General features: G+C 43.8%; 2 protein-coding genes across 6 annotated transcripts in view; both read right to left on the bottom strand.

The window, feature by feature from the left end:
* Positions 1-5,088: 5,088 nt before the first annotated feature.
* tomm40 (translocase of outer mitochondrial membrane 40 homolog (yeast)) lies at positions 5,089-8,854 on the bottom strand. The gene is made up of 9 exons (XM_052065263.1): positions 8,736-8,854; positions 7,657-7,894; positions 7,373-7,533; positions 6,989-7,090; positions 6,807-6,912; positions 6,600-6,722; positions 5,956-6,032; positions 5,710-5,812; positions 5,089-5,631 (listed from the first exon to the last, which is right to left on the bottom strand). Exons 2-9 carry the CDS (start codon positions 7,874-7,876, stop codon positions 5,492-5,494), a joined length of 1,032 nt encoding a protein of 343 aa, XP_051921223.1. The 5' UTR covers positions 7,877-7,894; positions 8,736-8,854; the 3' UTR covers positions 5,089-5,491.
* Positions 8,855-9,537: 683 nt separating this feature from the next.
* The window catches only part of ddx61 (DEAD (Asp-Glu-Ala-Asp) box helicase 61), an 81,986-nt gene continuing 73,692 nt past the window's right edge, over positions 9,538-17,831 (bottom strand). For 2 of the 5 annotated variants that reach the window (XR_007962363.1, XR_007962362.1), the window contains 4 exons: positions 16,921-17,023; positions 15,787-16,162; positions 14,409-15,691; positions 13,715-13,907 (listed from right to left, as the gene is read on the bottom strand). Coding sequence is in view for 3 of the 5 variants with exons in the window: in XM_052065103.1 (XP_051921063.1) it covers positions 10,464-10,669; positions 10,886-10,987; positions 11,078-11,258; positions 11,425-11,553; positions 11,635-11,757; positions 11,849-11,943; positions 12,375-12,521; positions 12,673-12,802; positions 12,879-12,983; positions 13,146-13,209; positions 13,302-13,450 (1,431 nt within the window). In the remaining 2 variants the exon portion in view is untranslated. Of the gene's footprint in view, positions 10,129-10,448; positions 10,670-10,885; positions 10,988-11,077; positions 11,259-11,424; positions 11,554-11,634; positions 11,758-11,848; positions 11,944-12,374; positions 12,551-12,672; positions 12,803-12,878; positions 12,984-13,145; positions 13,210-13,301; positions 13,908-14,408; positions 15,692-15,786; positions 16,163-16,920; positions 17,024-17,831 lie in introns of those variants that run through there. The other 3 variants (XM_052065103.1, XM_052065104.1, XM_052065105.1) reach the window with 3 other exon arrangements.

Here is a 17,831-nt window from a genome sequence, read left to right as displayed (position 1 = left end):
ACCCGGAGAAAACCCACACAGGCCCGGGGAGAATATGCAAACTCAACACAGGAAACCCACAACCTTTTGCACTGTAAGGTTGACGCGCTAACCACTGGACCACCGGACCGCTAACATTTGCAATTTTATCCGTCTATTAATATTCTGTGTCCAGCTCCGGCCTCCCTGTGTGGAGTTTGCATGTTCTCCCCGGGCCTGCGTGGGTTTTCTCCGGGTGCTCCGGTTTCCTCCCACATTCCAAAAACATGCATGGCAGGCTGATTGGACGTTCTAAATTGTCCCTAGGTTTGAATGTGAGCGTGGGTGGTTGTTTGTCTCTGTGTGCCCTGCGATTGGCTGGCAACCGATTCAGGGTGTCCCCCGCCTACTGCCCGAAGACGGCTGGGATAGGCTCCAGCACCCCCCGCGACCCTAGTGAGGATCAAGCGGTCTGGAAAATGGATGGATGGATAATATTCTGTGCGGAGAAGGAAAAAAAAGTGCAGTTGTGTCGCATTGTGGGTCTTCGCAGCCAACATCAACATTTCTCAGGCGGAAACACTCGCAGGCTGCACCGCGCTAACAAAAGGGGGGTGCGGATTGAAGGTGGGGAGGGCAGGAAGGAAATAAGAGGGGACCAAAAAAAAAAAAAGACAGTAAATGAGAGGTGGTGAGGGGTTGTGGGAGGGAGGGGGGGCGGGTTTCCACAATGTGGGCCGACGGGGCCGACGTGGGGGAAACTTGTTCATTTGCAGTCACGCACACATCAGGGCGAAGAAAACCTCTGAGGACGGCGCTTGAGGAGATCCGAGTGCAAATGGCGGACGCCAAGTGCAACGCTGAGGAGAAGTACTTGAGTCGAGCTGGAAGATGTTGCGATCGCTGCCCAGCAGGTTAGTCGGAGAGCCCGCTTGGGGGATCTGCCGAAGCGGGCGTCACCTCACGCTTTGCGGTGGCCCGTTTTTTTCACCCTCGGCAGGAAGTTTCGTGCGAGCCGACTGCGACCGCGCCGCCGAGACTCGCTGCGTCGCCTGCCAACGAGGATTCTACACGGCCGCCAGAAATCACCTGACTCGATGCCGTGTGTGCAAGTCGTGCAGTGCCAGTAAGTTGCGCTCCCGCGCCTCCGGGACAGCCAAAGCCGACACAAGAGTCACTTCCCAAAAAAATAAAAACAGTTCCGAGTTACTTTTATAGTTACATTTAAAATAAACAGAACTTCTCTTCAGTATTGGCACAGCTAACTTGAAAAAGTTGTGGGGGCCCCCCTCCGCGGGACATGTTTTAGAGGAGCTGTTATCTCCGGTATCTTTGTTCCTGCCATCGCACCAAATGGGGGGTAGTGGTGGTCTGGTCTCACCTCACCGCTCCTGGCTTCCTCCGGCCACACCGGGCCAGATGACATGTTACTTTCTTTGTTTCGGGATTTGCATGGGAGGCGTACCTCCCCGCCTCCCATTATCATATTGTCTCTATATAATCTCATGAATGTGTTTCTTCGGGGCTTCCTGATGAAATCTGAGACTCACAGGAGCCCGAATCGATTCGTGTTGCGTTGTGATAAACTGAAGAAAAGACTATGTGGTGTTGGGTCTTCTTCCACCTTATAGAGAGATAAAAGAATCTGTAACCAAGGAAGGGCCAAGAGCAAATTGACAGCTCCCATTCCTCAACATATAGTATAGGTTTTTTGACCGTTTATAGTAAGTATACATGGTATACCGTGTATACATGGTCGTATACACGGTATACCATGTATACTTACTATACACGGTCGTTTTTTTCGGCTAAAAACGCCTTACTATACATGGTCTTTTTTTTCGTCAAAAAACGCCTTACTATACATGGTCTTTTTTTTTGGTCAAAAAACGCCTTACTATAAATGGTCGTTTTATTCGTCAAAAAACGCCTTACTATACATGGTCGTTTTTTCATCAAAAAACGCCTTACTATACATGGTCGTTTTTTTCTTCAAAAAACGCCTTACTATACATGGTCGTTTTTTCCGGCTAAAAACGCCTTACTACACATGGTCGTTTTTTTCGTCAAAAAACGCCTTACTATACATGGTCGTTTTTTTTCGGCTAAAAACGCCTTACTACACATGGTCGTTTTTTTCGTCAAAAAACGCCTTACTATACATGGTCGTTTTTTTCGGGTCAAAAACGCCTTACTATACATGGTCGTTTTTTTTCGGCTAAAAACGCCTTACTATACATGGTCTTTTTTTTCGGCTAAAAACGCCTTACTATACATGGTCGTTTTTTTCGTCAAAAAACGCCTTACTATACATGGTCGTTTTTTTTCGGCTAAAAACGCCTTACTACACATGGTCGTTTTTTTCGTCAAAAAACGCCTTACTATACATGGTCGTTTTTTTTTCGGCTAAAAACGCCTTACTACACGTGGTCGTTTTTTTCATCAAAAAACGCCTTACTATACATGGTCGTTTTTTTCGGCTAAAAACGCCTTACTACACATGGTCGTTTTTTTCGTCAAAAAACGCCTTACTATACATGGTCGTTTTTTTCGGGTCAAAAACGCCTTACTATAAATGGTCGTTTTATTCGTCAAAAAACGCCTTACTATACATGGTCGTTTTTTTTTCGGCTAAAAACGCCTTACTACACATGGTCGTTTTTTTTTCGGCTAAAAACGCCTTACTACACATGGTCGTTTTTTTCGTCAAAAAACGCCTTACTATACATGGTCGTTTTTTTTTCGGCTAAAAACGCCTTACTACACATGGTCGTTTTTTTCGTCAAAAAACGCCTTACTATACATGGTCGTTTTTTTCGTCAAAAAACACCTTACTACACATGGTCGTTTTTTTCGTCAAAAAACGCCTTACTATACATGGTCGTTTTTTTCGGGTCAAAAACGCCTTACTATACATGGTCGTTTTTTTTCGGCTAAAAACGCCTTACTATACATGGTCTTTTTTTTCGGCTAAAAACGCCTTACTATACATGGTCGTTTTTTTTTCGGCTAAAAACGCCTTACTACACATGGTCGTTTTTTTCGTCAAAAAACGCCTTACTATACATGGTCGTTTTTTTTTCGGCTAAAAACGCCTTACTACACATGGTCGTTTTTTTCGTCAAAAAACGCCTTACTATACATGGTCGTTTTTTTCGTCAAAAAACACCTTACTACACATGGTCGTTTTTTTCGTCAAAAAACGCCTTACTATACATGGTCGTTTTTTTCGGGTCAAAAACGCCTTACTATACATGGTCGTTTTTTTTCGGCTAAAAACGCCTTACTATACATGGTCTTTTTTTTCGGCTAAAAACGCCTTACTATACATGGTCGTTTTTTTCGTCAAAAAACGCCTTACTATACATGGTCGTTTTTTTTCGGCTAAAAACGCCTTACTACACATGGTCGTTTTTTTCGTCAAAAAACGCCTTACTATACATGGTCGTTTTTTTTTCGGCTAAAAACGCCTTACTACACGTGGTCGTTTTTTTCATCAAAAAACGCCTTACTATACATGGTCGTTTTTTTCGGCTAAAAACGCCTTACTACACATGGTCGTTTTTTTCGTCAAAAAACGCCTTACTATACATGGTCGTTTTTTTCGGGTCAAAAACGCCTTACTATACATGGTCGTTTTTTTTCGGCTAAAAACGCCTTACTATACATGGTCTTTTTTTTTCGGCTAAAAACGCCTTACTATACATGGTCGTTTTTTTCGTCAAAAAACGCCTTACTATACATGGTCGTTTTTTTTTCGGCTAAAAACGCCTTACTACACATGGTCGTTTTTTTCGTCAAAAAACGCCTTACTATACATGGTCGTTTTTTTTTCGGCTAAAAACGCCTTACTACACATGGTCGTTTTTTTCGTCAAAAAACGCCTTACTATACATGGTCGTTTTTTTCGTCAAAAAACACCTTACTACACATGGTCGTTTTTTTCGTCAAAAAACGCCTTACTATACATGGTCGTTTTTTTCGGGTCAAAAACGCCTTACTATACATGGTCGTTTTTTTTCGGCTAAAAACGCCTTACTATACATGGTCTTTTTTTTCGGCTAAAAACGCCTTACTATACATGGTCGTTTTTTTCGTCAAAAAACGCCTTACTATACATGGTCGTTTTTTTTCGGCTAAAAACGCCTTACTACACATGGTCGTTTTTTTCGTCAAAAAACGCCTTACTATACATGGTCGTTTTTTTTTCGGCTAAAAACGCCTTACTACACATGGTCGTTTTTTTCATCAAAAAACGCCTTACTATACATGGTCGTTTTTTTCGGCTAAAAACGCCTTACTACACATGGTCGTTTTTTTCGTCAAAAAACGCCTTACTATACATGGTCGTTTTTTTCGGGTCAAAAACGCCTTACTATACATGGTCGTTTTTTTTCGGCTAAAAACGCCTTACTATACATGGTCTTTTTTTTTCGGCTAAAAACGCCTTACTATACATGGTCGTTTTTTTCGTCAAAAAACGCCTTACTATACATGGTCGTTTTTTTTTCGGCTAAAAACGCCTTACTACACATGGTCGTTTTTTTCGTCAAAAAACGCCTTACTATACATGGTCGTTTTTTTTTCGGCTAAAAACGCCTTACTACACATGGTCGTTTTTTTCGTCAAAAAACGCCTTACTATACATGGTCGTTTTTTTCGGCTAAAAACGCCTTACTACACATGGTCGTTTTTTTCGTCAAAAAACGCCTTACTATACATGGTCGTTTTTTTCGTCAAAAAACACCTTACTATACATGGTCGTTTTTTTCGTCAAAAAACGCCTTACTACACATGGTCGTTTTTTTTCGTCAAAAAACGCCTTTCTATACATGGTCGTTTTTTTTTCGGCTAAAAACGCCTTACTACACGGTCGTTTTTTTCGTCAAAAAACGCCTTACTACACATGGTCGTTTTTTTCGTCAAAAAACGCCTTACTGTACATGGTCGTTTTTTTCGTCAAAAAAACGACTTACTATACATGGTCGTTTTTTTCGTTGAGGGTGAGGGTATAACCTCATCTTCCATCCAAACACGGCTGAGATAGCTGTGACCAACTATCTTCCCATCAAAATTCCATTCTTGTAAAATAACTTTTTTTTATTCTCTCGGAAGAACTGGCCTCTGGCATCGTTAGAAAAAGTCATGACATTTATTTGCGTCCATCACACATGACCACCATATATTACGTCTTCGTACAGACTTGGTTTGATTTCCAGGCAACATCCCTGCCCTCTCGTGGGCGTTCCTCCAAAAGTAAAGACAAGTTTCGCTACACCGCGCAGGCGCGGCGTGGCCAGTCCCGGCTCCTCGGTGGTCTCGTCTGTCCGTGGTGCCCCCCCTCCCCCGCCCCAGGAATCACAGAAGTAAAAGAGTGTCTCTGAATGTAATGTTGGGAAAAACTCAGTCCGGGTTCCCGCGTGTGTGTTTGTTTGTCTGCGACCGAGCCGAAGCCCGCGAGCTGGGTCCCGGTGCGGGGACGGGAGGCGGGGGGGCACCGGATCCGGTCCCGTCTCCGGCCACCCTCGCCCCTCTAGCCGATGACGACGCTGAAGCCGCACTGGAACTTGTTCTTGCGGTGGTTGAGGAAGGCTCCCAGCGCCATGGTGAGCGGCAGAGGCGGCAGCTTCTTCTCCAGCATGGCGCCCACAACCCAGTTGCTGTCCACGGAGCCTGGAGGGCGAGAGAGCGAGAGAGCCCCCCCCCCGTTAATTCTGGGAGCGCGGCACAACGGTGCTGCAGCGGGCTTACCTTTGAAGAGCAGGTTGGCTTTGGGCACGTCCAGCTGGTAACCCAAAGACGTCGTGGTCTCTCTCATCCGCGTGCTGGCTTCAAATTCCACGCCCACTTGCAACTATGGCGGCAAAAAGAAACAAACGTTACTGTTATGAATTAGCTGTGAATACAATAAAAAGGAGGACTGAATGTCTTTGCGTTTGGGATTTTGATCACAAAGAGACGAGCGCGTTTTGAGCTCTGTGCTTTGACTGAGCGTACCTGATCGTTGGCTTTATGATAGTACGTGGCGTGACATCCTGCTCCTCCCAAAGTCAACGTGGCCACGTAGTTGTCGCCTGGACACAAAAATCAATCGCACTGACAAAAACAACTTCATTATGTGCACCGATTTTTGGGCTTCATTTTTTTTTTTATGGTGAGGAAATATAACGACGTCGAATGACAACTTGAAATCATTTTCGAAATCAAGTTGAGTTGAGCCACAGGGAAAAGTCTTTGGAATATACCGGTATTTTCCGCACGATAAGGCACATCGGATTATAAGGCACACCGTCATTGAACGACCTGTTTTAAAACGGTTTTCATATCTAGGGCACACCGCATTATAAGGTGCATAGAATAGAAGCTACAACAGTGGCTGCAGTTGCGTTATGCATCCACTAGATGGAGGTACAAAAAAAGGGCATACAATGCAGCTTTTATTTATAGCGAGCTTTCACAACCCCTGCCGCTGGAACAAAGCGAAAACTGCTTAGCGGGGTTTTACTTATCGCACCCGGGTCCCGGTCCCCATTAACCGTGATAAGTGAGGGAGCACTGTATTTTTGTTGTTCATGCAAAATGTGTTCATAATCCGTTTAGCCTGGCTAAATAAAGTTTTTTTTTTTAAATGATCATTTTACCTGTGTACCTGCCCAGGAGGGAGGTGACCGTTCCTTCCTCGCCGGGTCTCCGGTGGTAAACGAGCTCACCGCCCAAGGCGAGGGCAGGCGTGATGGACTGGAGATAGTGGGCCACGACAATGCCTGAAGGGGGGGGGGGGGGGGGTGGCGATACAAATTAGTAGCAGCAGACAGCAGGGGTGGGGGCAAAGCATCATACCAGCATACCAGAGCCTATGAGGACATCAGGGTTTCCTAGCGTCAGGGCGGAGGTGAAGTCGGCCCCGCGGTACTCCAGGTCACACTGCCAGTTGACAAACTTGTGCTGCTGGGTCTTTAAAAAAAAAAAAAAAAACGCAAAATGAAGCACAGTCGTCGAGCGCTATCCAGCTCGTGTGCAACCAAGTTACCTGGAGGGCAATTTTGGAGCGGACGGCGGAGGTGAGCTGGTGGATGATTTGGGCGTTGAGGCTCCCCGTGTTGTCCATGTCGCCCACCATGACTGGGAAGGACTGAAGGCAGAAAAAAAAAACGTGTTTCTTGCGCTCCTTTGCACACATTCAATCACTTCTTTTTCTTCTAAAATTAGAACTTTGACGCCATGAAACTTTCATCGACTGAAACAATGACTTCGCCTTGTCAAATTACAGTCGGAGGAGTCTTAAAATGATGACTTGCCAAATGACTTCCTGTGAAACAACTTTTCTTTAAAAAAAATTATTTTTTTTTAATTGTGCTATTTTCTCACATTACAATTTCCATACCGAGACCCGCGACGCCGATTGCTCGCCTACCTCGGTCGGTCCCGTCTGTTTGCTGCCGACGTACGTGGAGCCAAATCGATAGCCCGAGTCGCCCAGAGTGCTGAGGGTGATGGTGTGGCTGACCTGGAAGTGGTTACTCAAACCTTTGTTCACTACTAAGCGCACACCTTCCATCTGGAGAGGGAACACCTCTTGGAAGGGGAGGAAAAAAAAAACACCACAAGCCGTCACTCCACCATATCACGAGCTACCACATAAAATGAGGATTCCCACAAAACGTGAGCAAATCCCGGCTGCGTGACTTGTGCGCTTACCTTTACATTTGCGGTGACACTCCTCGTAGGTGCCGGGATTGGGGAGCGACGACGACGACTGCGCCGCGTCCGTGATCTGCAGCTCCGACGACGGCGGGACGGAGGATATGGAGGGCATGCTGAACCCGGGGGGAACCGCAACCAACCCTGGGACCCCCTGGCCCGCTCCGGCTGCAGCCGGGGAGGGTGTGGGGGAGGCGGCAGCCAGCACACTGCCCATACTTAAGGATTGTACGAACTGCAAGGAAGAGATTGGACGGATGATTAATTAACGCCCGGCGAGCATTTTACTCTTCCATCACCCGTGTTAAGAAAGCAAATAATCCAATCAAACCGCACATATTGGGGTGATGGGAAGTACTGCACTGTGCTGTACTGAACTGTACTGCCATTGTCTTCAACCTCACCAGGGTTTGGCAATTCGGTTAAGTTCTCCGACTTCTATGGAGACGAGCAGTTGAACACTGAGAAGAGTTGGTTTACTCCTGTGCAGTTTGTCCCCCAGCCTCATTAAGCTCCTTTCTGAAATGATGGGTCAGTGGTGGCTTCGATTGTGGACTGCTACTAGGAGCAGCAGAATGAGCTCTTCAGCCAATGTGAGCACACAAAGCTTAATCACACCGGAATCCACACGAATCTCAATGACGATTACTCGAAGGGCATAGTTAGCCACCGAAAGAAACACGAGCGCACAGTCAAGTACAGGAATATAGTAGTGTAGGTTTTAGCTAAGGCCCAATTGGCTCCGGTTTTCCACATTCCAAGCGAGCCGCGCCGGTAGTGGTCGACACGGTGCAAGGTCTCGGATGTTGAAGCCACAAAGTATTGCGGCGGACACAAGTTTGGAATGCACGATGACTTCTCATTCAAGCCGAGCTGCAGCATGCTAGCTAGCTAGCTAGGCTTTGCTAGCAAGCTAACTAGCTTGTCGGAGACGAAGCCATGTGGATGTCCACGAGATCCGCCCGTCCCGGAACGTGCAAATACCGGCAACGGCCTTAAAGTTGTATCCGCACGAACAAGCAGCTATAATCTTTGTTCAGGAGGTAAAGGTGGAATATGACAGTTAATTTACTCACAATGAAGGATTGGTTCCAGGGGATGGGGGGGAAGATCAGCACCGGTAAAGTTCACCGCAGCGTCTGTGGCCGTCGTTGGATCCACCCAGTTCCGGTATCCGTGACGGTCGATTGGCTTGTGCCGAGCAGTTGCTTGTGGCCATTGGTCAGAATCACTACTGGATCAGCCCACTCGCGCTGACGTCAGACCATGGGGTCATACGCCAATCAGCGGGTTCATTCAATCGGCCACTGAATGACATTCCAAGGGTACGTCTGATTTACGCCGCATTTTATGAGTGAAAATGCCAGTTTAAAGCTTGAGCATAATTTAAATACACTTATTACTGTTTGCCTAAAAATAAATTCAAAATACACTGGATGGAACGACAGGGTGTCCTTGTTTTACGACGGTCTTTTTACGACGTAGGTCGAAACGCGCCATTAAAATTCCACCAACACAAAAATCATCATTTTGAAAGAATGATTGAAAAGTAATTAGCGATTTTAAAATACTTGCAAATTACTTAGAATTGGTTTTTGTTTGTCCTCTATAGTGTGAAATGAATCAATACAGTATTTGTTTTGTGTAAACAGGCAGTTGCTCATTTAGAGCAGTAGTGCGTTGCATCCCTTTGGGGCCTCAATGGTCCATTACTGTACAGTACTTTCAGATTTTTGCTATACCCAGCATGTCTCGGTCCCCCTCACCCACAAATAGTGACGTTAAGTTGTACAGCAGAATTTATTATTTTTTTTGTAAATTCTTAAATTCTATTTATGTTGTGCATGCCAACTTTCAAAAAAAATTGAAACAAGAACATAAAGCTCAAGTTACTTTTATTCTTCACCCAGACGTCCATGGCAACAGCATCTTCCAAATAAGTTCTTGTCCGTCTTGATTTGCAGTGCCCCAAAAATGAGTTTGAAACATAAAATGGCTTCCACAAGTGAAATTATGTTTAGTGGAAAATTTCACTCTACCTTGTCAAATACAAAGACAGGTGCTCAGTGGTACTGCAGTTGTTAAGACAAACCACTACGGATGTTGCACTGAGCCGTTCTGCTTGTTGGGTGTGTTTTTGTGTAAATATGCCGACTGAAGTAGTTTGTAAAAAAAAAAAAAAAAAAAAGATGGTCGACTGCATTACAGTCTAACTCAAGTTTTCTTTCCAAAGGGAAAAAACTCCCAAAAGGTACATTAGTATGGCAAGTGATACTCTTTGTCAGCATATTCCACCCCAAAATTTGGGGATGGTTTCAATGGCAGCAGGGAACAAAAAAACTGTGTTTATGTGCTTGCGTGCGTACAAGAGACAAGACAGGCATGTTTTGAACAAAAGTGAATCAGAACTCTTCACATTGCGTCTTGAGCCATGTTTTTGCGATGCCAGATGCCATCTTTTTTTTCCCCCTGAAAAACAAAACATGAATGAAATGAAAGCATGTTAGCAGGGGAGAACAAATACAGATTGCTAACATTTTAATCTCTTTAAAAAAAAACGACCTGTTAATTTCAGCGAGGCATCTGAACTGTTGTCAAAAATCCTGACGATCTGTGATCGCAAAATGAAGCTTCATGAAGCTTCATGAAGCTTCATGAAGCACTTGATATTTTTTTTACTCCTCTAGATGGTGCTCTTGGTTTAAAAATAAAAGCTAGTGCACTGTGGACACACAATAACTTAAGAATAAATTGTCCTTATGCGAACGGTTTATTAAAAAAAAAAACACTTACCACACATTCTTTCAGGGTGCTTTTAGTTCTGCATTGGTTGGTCCACCATCGGGGTTGTCGTGTTCCACAGAGTGAAATTCTGCCACGTACAGGCTCTTGTCGATGCTGCCTGGGATGGGCTTGATGTCGGTGACCAGCTGGTCCTCGACGCTCTTCAGGTTGTGGCGGTCCTCCGATGTGATCAGGTTGATGGCCAGGCCCAGGTGACCAAAGCGCCCTAAACAAAAACGCAAGCATGCGCGCGTGTGTCAATCAAGTGCGAGGGATGTAGGAAATGTGTGTTCGGTCATCACGGGGATCGAACCGGCCCTTTGTGGTGCCCCCACGGACCACGGGGGATGGTTCAAAAAATAGCTCACCAGTGACGAGACAACAGTTAACCACGATTTTTAGAATTGATTCCAAAAAAATAACGGGAACGGCTGGCGCTCACCCGATCTTCCGATGCGATGCAAGTAGGTCTCGGCGCTCTTGGGGAAGTCAAAGTTGATGACCACATTGACTGCCTGAATATCAATCCCCCGCGTGAACAGGTCTGCGTTAAAAAAAAAAAAAAAGAGCCCGTTAAGCAGCAAATCGCCTTTTCCATGCTCGCATGGTGCGTGGCGGCGGTTCCTCCAGCGACCTGTGCACACCAGGTTTCTGCACAGTCCGTTGCGGAAGTCGTGGAACACGCGGTTCCTGTACTCTTGCATCATCTTGGCGTGAATGTAGAAGCAGGAGTAGCCCAGCTGGGTGATCTTCTTGGCCAGGAGCTCCACCCGCTGGGTGGAGTTACAAAAGATGATTGACTGGTTGATTTGAAGCTGGAACACAACAGGTGAAAGCAGAAAATGTTATTTCTCTATGAGTTGGTTGTTTTTTTCATGGCGTGCATAGAGACAGCTGTAGGAAAAAAAAAACAAGCATCTTCTTTCAATGTCAGTCCGTAGTTTCTTTCAACAGAAAAGAATAAAGGTGCTGATGCCTCACCCGGGAAAAGAGAGTGTTGAGACAGTGGACCTTCTGCCGTTCAGTCACATACGCATAATACTGAGTGATGCCCTTCAAAGTCAGCTCTTCCATAAGGTTGATCTCGTAAGGCTTTTGCAGATGTTTGTTCTGGATGGGGTCGAGAACAACAACAACAACAACCTCTCAACACATTTTTTAAAAAAATTTATACCCTGAAAGTCGTCATACCATGAATGTCTGCACGCTGATGGGGAACGTCGCAGAGTACAGCAGAATCTGACGGTTCTTTGGTAAGAATCTGATGATGTCCTCAATGATGGCCACAAAATCTTGAGAGAGGAGCTTGTCTGCCTGAAAGTGCCAATTATTCACGGGATTTAAAAACAACAAAAGAAAACAAAAGCTTTTTTTTTTTTTTTTAGTAGCTCACGAAAAGTTCTACCTCATCCATCACCATCATTTGTATCTTTTCGACTTTGGCCAGACCCTTCTTGATGAGGTCCAGTATCCTTCCAGGTGTGGCAATCACCACATGCACTGTTGGGACCAAAATGATCAATCAATTTATACGCAACACAAAAACTTACTTAAAAAAAAGATATCCAATAACAAAAACAATTATAATAATCAACGTTCCTCAACTTGAGATATTGTTTTGCTTTTGACTTGAATTAAAAACCTCTACATGTCGTGTTATGTATGTGGCAGCTTAGTCTGTCATTAACTTACTGCGTTGTCAAAAACACAACACCAAATTGTCATTTAAACTGTTTAAAAATAAAAACAACTTGGAAAAAGTTTTTCTAACTTGGGACACGCGTAGCTACATCACACCAAATTGGTTTGCGCATGTTTCATTAACACAAAGTGAAGAGGATCACGCCTTCCATTTTTTGTTCTCTCTTTCAGAACGTGGCCCAAAGTGAGGAAGTCTGCACATCCGTACGCTCCCCAGTGATGTACTGTACCCGTCTCGTCGAGGCGCAAGATGTCATCCCTCAAGTTGGTGCCGCCGGTGGTGGCCATGACCTTGACACCTCCGAGGTGCTTGCTGAGCTGAATACTGATCTGGCTCATCTGCAGGGCCAACTCACGCGTGGGCACAACGACTAAAGCTGCGTGAAGACACACAAGTTGGGGAGGGCTAATGAAATGTGAGGGTTGATGACAGCGTGGATAAAGATAGTTAGTCATTCAAAATCAGGCAGGAGGGGAGGGGGGGGGGGACGAAATAAAAATACTTTGAAGGAGGAAGTAAACACTGACCTTGGATGTGACCCTTCGTTAGATCGATTCTCTCCAGGAGAGGAATGAGGTAAGCTCCACTTTTGCCCGTTCCGTTTTTGGCACGGGCCAAAATATCTCGGCCGGACAAGGCAACGGGGATGCTTTCCTCCTATGAGCGAGCACACGTATGAAGGCGGTCATGCTCTCGTTTTAAATTTCAAGACTCCTGGTCCGTAAAAACGCACCTGTATCGGTGAGGGCTTCTCCCATCCCATCTCAAAGATTCCCATGAGCAGCTCCCTCTTGAGGCAGTAGTCCTCAAATTCATTTCCCTTGGTGGAGGTGACGTCCTAGGATTGGCAAAGCGTATATTTGCATTTTGATCACTGCCAGTGGCTTTGTGTTGAACTCAACATGTCTGCAGTTCACACAAAGGCAAACATGTACTGAGAGTTTTTGAGTGCCTTGGCCCAAAACGTTTGAGGAACCACTGGTCTACAGGGTTACTTTACCGATGTTCTAATTCTGTTGTCTTTTGGAGGAAGTTCCAGGCACTTTTTCCAGTCATCCCCAAACCTAAAAAAAAGAAATAAACACATGTATATGTTTTAGAGTGCAAGATGAGAAGATGCTTTGTACATAAAATTGCCTTTCAAATCAAATCTTACTTGATACCGCCACTGCTCTGAGGAACGCTGCTCTTCGTTTGGGGCTGCTGGCCACCGAATCCCGCAGGCTTGCCGCCTCTGATCTGCCTGTTTGCCGTTTTCATCAAGCCGATCATCTGTGGTGGGTTTTCTGTTCTGGCTGCAGCCATCTTTCTTTTCTTGCTCCTTTCGTTTTAATTTGGCAGCGCAAGTGATTCTCAAGAGAGATTTGCGTTTCTTACTGATCAAGTCCTGACTAAAATGGTAAAAAAAAACTACACTGCAATTTGAGTATCTGGCAACAGGCCCCTTGAAAATAAGAGTCCTGTGTGTGAATTGTGAATATTTACAAGATAACTCTCCCAAAAAATGGAGAAATTGACATTCATATGAATAAATGAATCAAAATGACCTGACATGCATCCTTTTTTAAAATTATTATTTTGTATGGCGTTTATCAAAAGGTCCTCTTCATTATCAGAATAGCAACACTGTTTGTTGGTGTGATCAAGACTGGAGTGTGCGATGAATGCTACATGAACATTCAGTTTAGTTTTGAGTTCGTGTTTTTTCCACCTGGATGCTACTTTTGGAGAGTACTTTAGAACTGGCCAAAGTCCAGGTTACCTGCATGAAATAAGACAACAAGAATTAAAAAAAAATAAGCAAGTTCAACAAGGAAAATACACTTGGCCACCTGTCGTCAGTCCGTGAAATGTCACCAGAAAATGGGAATTGCAATCGATGTCTCAAACTAAAGTTATTTTCAAATGCGTTTATTATTAGGGCACGATCGCGAAAAGATCGCCCACTTTGCAATTTACTTTAAAGTTTCGATGTAGTACCGTGACTTTTCAGGTGAGTGAGAAAACACTGACGGCGAATTCAAATTCGATTCCTACAACCCCTTCACAGGTCATGTCCATGAGGGTAAAACGCGCCTTGGGAGCCATTTCGAATTTAACTTTCAACATGGTTGGAAACTTTTCCTGCGCAGCCATTTCGAATTTAACTTTCAACATGGTTGGAAACTTTTCCTGCAACTACTGTTTTTCAGCTTAGCATGCTATTAGCCTAGCCTCGCTCTTCAGTGTTTAAGCGACGATGCGACTCGGTTGGCAAACCTACCTTGAAATTGCTATATCTATCCAATGTAGCCTTTGGTTGGTAATCTCTTTAACGCGATATATAGATATATATATCTGACAGTAATGTCGTCATTTCGAGAAATCCTCTGCTGTTGTAATATAATAACACTTCTTTTGTTGTCTCGCTTTCAAATGAATAATAATTCAACATGGCCGCGCGCTCACCTTATGATTGGTCGGTCAACTCCATGGAGGCGGTCCAGCAATTGACCAATCAGATTGCTGCTTCTTTTAAATCTAGGAACTCCATTGACTGCAGCATGCCCCCGCGACCCTTGTGAGGATTATAAAGCAAATCGGAAAATTGATGGATTTTATTTAACCCTGGAGAACCCACGGGGTTAAATTTGGCCCCAATAAATTCTGCTACTCAAATGCTACCCATAAATCCTGGAGGGTCAGATTTGGCCCAAAGCCTAAATTAGAATGAAAGCATTGAATATTTGAAAAAACATATATTTTGGTGTTCAGTGACCATATAGCAGTCATTTAATGTATAATTTATCATTTTCCAAAGAAGAAAAAGGTTCTTGGGTTCTCCAGGGTTAAATTATTTTAATAATAATTTATAATTTCAATTCATTTCAGAAAAAGCAAACGTGAATGACATTACTAAGTATTAATATGAATAAATGTACTGTAGAGCCCCCCCAAAAAACACTAGTCACAATTGCATTTATTTTTTGAAAAAATACATACTTTTTATGACTTATTTTTAACAAAAGCAGAATAACACACACTCAACAGACAAGACTCACAAAAAGTTAGGGATATTGGACAACTGAGATACAGTGAAACTGGAAAAGTCGCATCAAGGTTTTGCTGTGCAGATCGCTGTTGTCGAAGAGCAAGTTGTACAAAACGCACTGAAAGACTGAACAGTTGGCCATTCAAAAGGTCAAATGAAGGTCACCTGTGAAGGTTACAATGCAATTTGGGTTCATCTTGAATTGTCACTGGAGGAAAAAAAAATCCCAACTTTTTGTGAGTAGCTTATGTAAAAAAAAAAAAACTTTAAAAAACGAATGCAATGTAATGCATGGAAGGTCTGGGGAGTTCTGGCAGAAGCCCACGACTTTACAGGTGGTGGTGTTCTTGTCTCCCCTCTCCTATAACCGCTTTCATCCTGAAGTAAAAGAGCATCTACTCTTACAACGAGTTGTCTTATCGAAGTGAACCCGCAAGTAAAAAGCAACACAATGCATGTGTCCTCAACAGTCTCTACAGGTTACGATAAAACAAACTTGCACGAGGTGCCCACTTCTGTTGTAACCCCCCCACACACACACACACTCACATTGTACACACTCCGCGGTCCGGCAAAGCTCATTCACGCAACGAATGAAACCAGAAATTACAGTTCTGTTGTAGGCGGTCACGTGGCACCTTCATGATAACTTAACCTGTACTTTAGCGTAGGAACCGACGCCGTCTGAAACTGAGGACCCGCTGTTCACTGTAGGGTTTTTTTTTTCCACTCGATAAATTCTGTGTGCAAAGGCGCTGCCCTTTTTTGTTGACTGCATCCCCGAATCCAAGTTTGGTTATTTTGCCTGGTGGTTTGACGCTCAAAAGGATAACGTAATTAGCAGTTTCGGTGCACGAGGACTCTGTGCTAGTAAAATGGTAAGGCCAGCATTGGCGCGGGCCTTGGTGAGTGGGGGTCAGCGGAGGGTGGGATGGGTGGTGCCATCGAGGGAGAACACTCTCCACTGTGGCTTGGAGATGGGGAACCTAAAATTGAGAAGAAAAAAAAAGCAAATAAATCAAAATAAAAAGTACAGTTGTGATTGGCAGGGGGGCGGTGGGGGGTGGGGGGGGGGGGGGTTCCGTGACAGGCAAACTTTAATGCTCAAGGATCAAATAAGATTTTTCATATGAACAAATGTGGCAGGTTGCTTATTATGGTAGATTTAATCAAACAATACATGTGTATTTTAATTCATTTTTATTTTTGTATTTGATGTGAATTTTGGTCTTTTTTAAAATTTCATTGTGATTTTTGTAGTTAATGTAAGAAATATTTAAATAATGCAGATTTAATTTTTTTAACATACACACAAAAATTGCATGATTATTATTTCTAATTGATTTTAATTATGACTCATTAATTTGAAATTAGATTTTTAAAGTATTTTCTCATACCCGCCCGGTATTTACAATTTTATGTCATACTAAATAGCTTTTATCATGCTAATTAAAAAGAAATTATTTTATTTAATATTATTTTACTATGTAAAAATTTCAGATTTTAACTACTTATAGTAAATCACTGAAATTATTTTATATGATACATAAACAAGACAGGAATAAATACATTTTAATGAGCCAATAATAATCATAAAAAACAACAAAAAACATCTACTGTAAATAAAACAACAAATATTCCAGGACTCGTGATCATTTTAAATGCTTATTGGACTGGATTGAAGAATGGAGTGCATGGGCCATAATCTGCACTGTGCAGCTGTATTTAATGAAGTTTCTCCTACCGATGCTCATCAAGTTGCTGCCGTGCGGCGACGCTGACATGTCGTCGCGTTGATCTGGAATTCGTATGGGTTTTGAGCCCCTACCTCGTAAGATGTCTGCTATCTGCAAAAGAATACACATTTCTGCGGCGTCTGCTTTTCCTTTTTCCAGATGCATTTATAATTTGCGCAATCTCCCATCAAAACCCATTTCATCCATTTTCTCATCCTGAGGGTCAAAGGTGAGATGGGGCACAACACCCTGTGGCCTGGTTGCCAGCCACTCACAGGGCACTTCTAGGCAATCAGGTACTCATACTCACACTAACAATTATGTCACCGTGCTTCTGTCCCACAAAAATATTCCAGAATAGCTCATTAAATGTTGAACAGTGACTGGATGAAAGTCATGAGCATGCTACAGTCTTCAGATTTGTCCTCGAGATGGGAGGATAAACTAATTTGATTCTAACATTGCAATGGGGTGCTTTGCCAATCCCATCACTTAAAAAAACTGAATGGAACTGAACCCATCGCATCACTGATTAGGAAGTAAAAGTAATCACTGTGTACTAAAATTAAGCGCAGAGACTTGTGAAAGCATGCGCTGGTTAAAGTATAAGCACATATTCCTATTCCTTTGCTTAAGTAATGCACATCAAATGCAGTGAAATATATTGAAATACAAAGGTGAGAAGCTCGGTCATCCGGGAGGGGCTCAGAGTCGAGCCGCTTCTCCTCCATATTGAGAGGAGCCAGATGAGGTGGCTTGGGCATCTGATTCGGATGCCTCCTGAGCGCCTCCCCGGTGAGGTGTTCCGGTCATGCCCCACCGGGAGGAGACCCTGAGGAAGACCCAGGACACGCTGGAGAGACTATGTCACCCAGCTGGCCTGGGAACGACTCGGGATCCCCCGGGGAGAGCTGGACGA

The sequence above is a fragment of the Hippocampus zosterae genome, chromosome 5, assembly GCF_025434085.1.
Source record: "Hippocampus zosterae strain Florida chromosome 5, ASM2543408v3, whole genome shotgun sequence".
NCBI lineage: Eukaryota > Metazoa > Chordata > Actinopteri > Syngnathiformes > Syngnathidae > Hippocampus > Hippocampus zosterae.
Note: the sequence above shows the minus strand (reverse complement) of the source record. Positions and strands in the feature narration are given on the sequence as shown.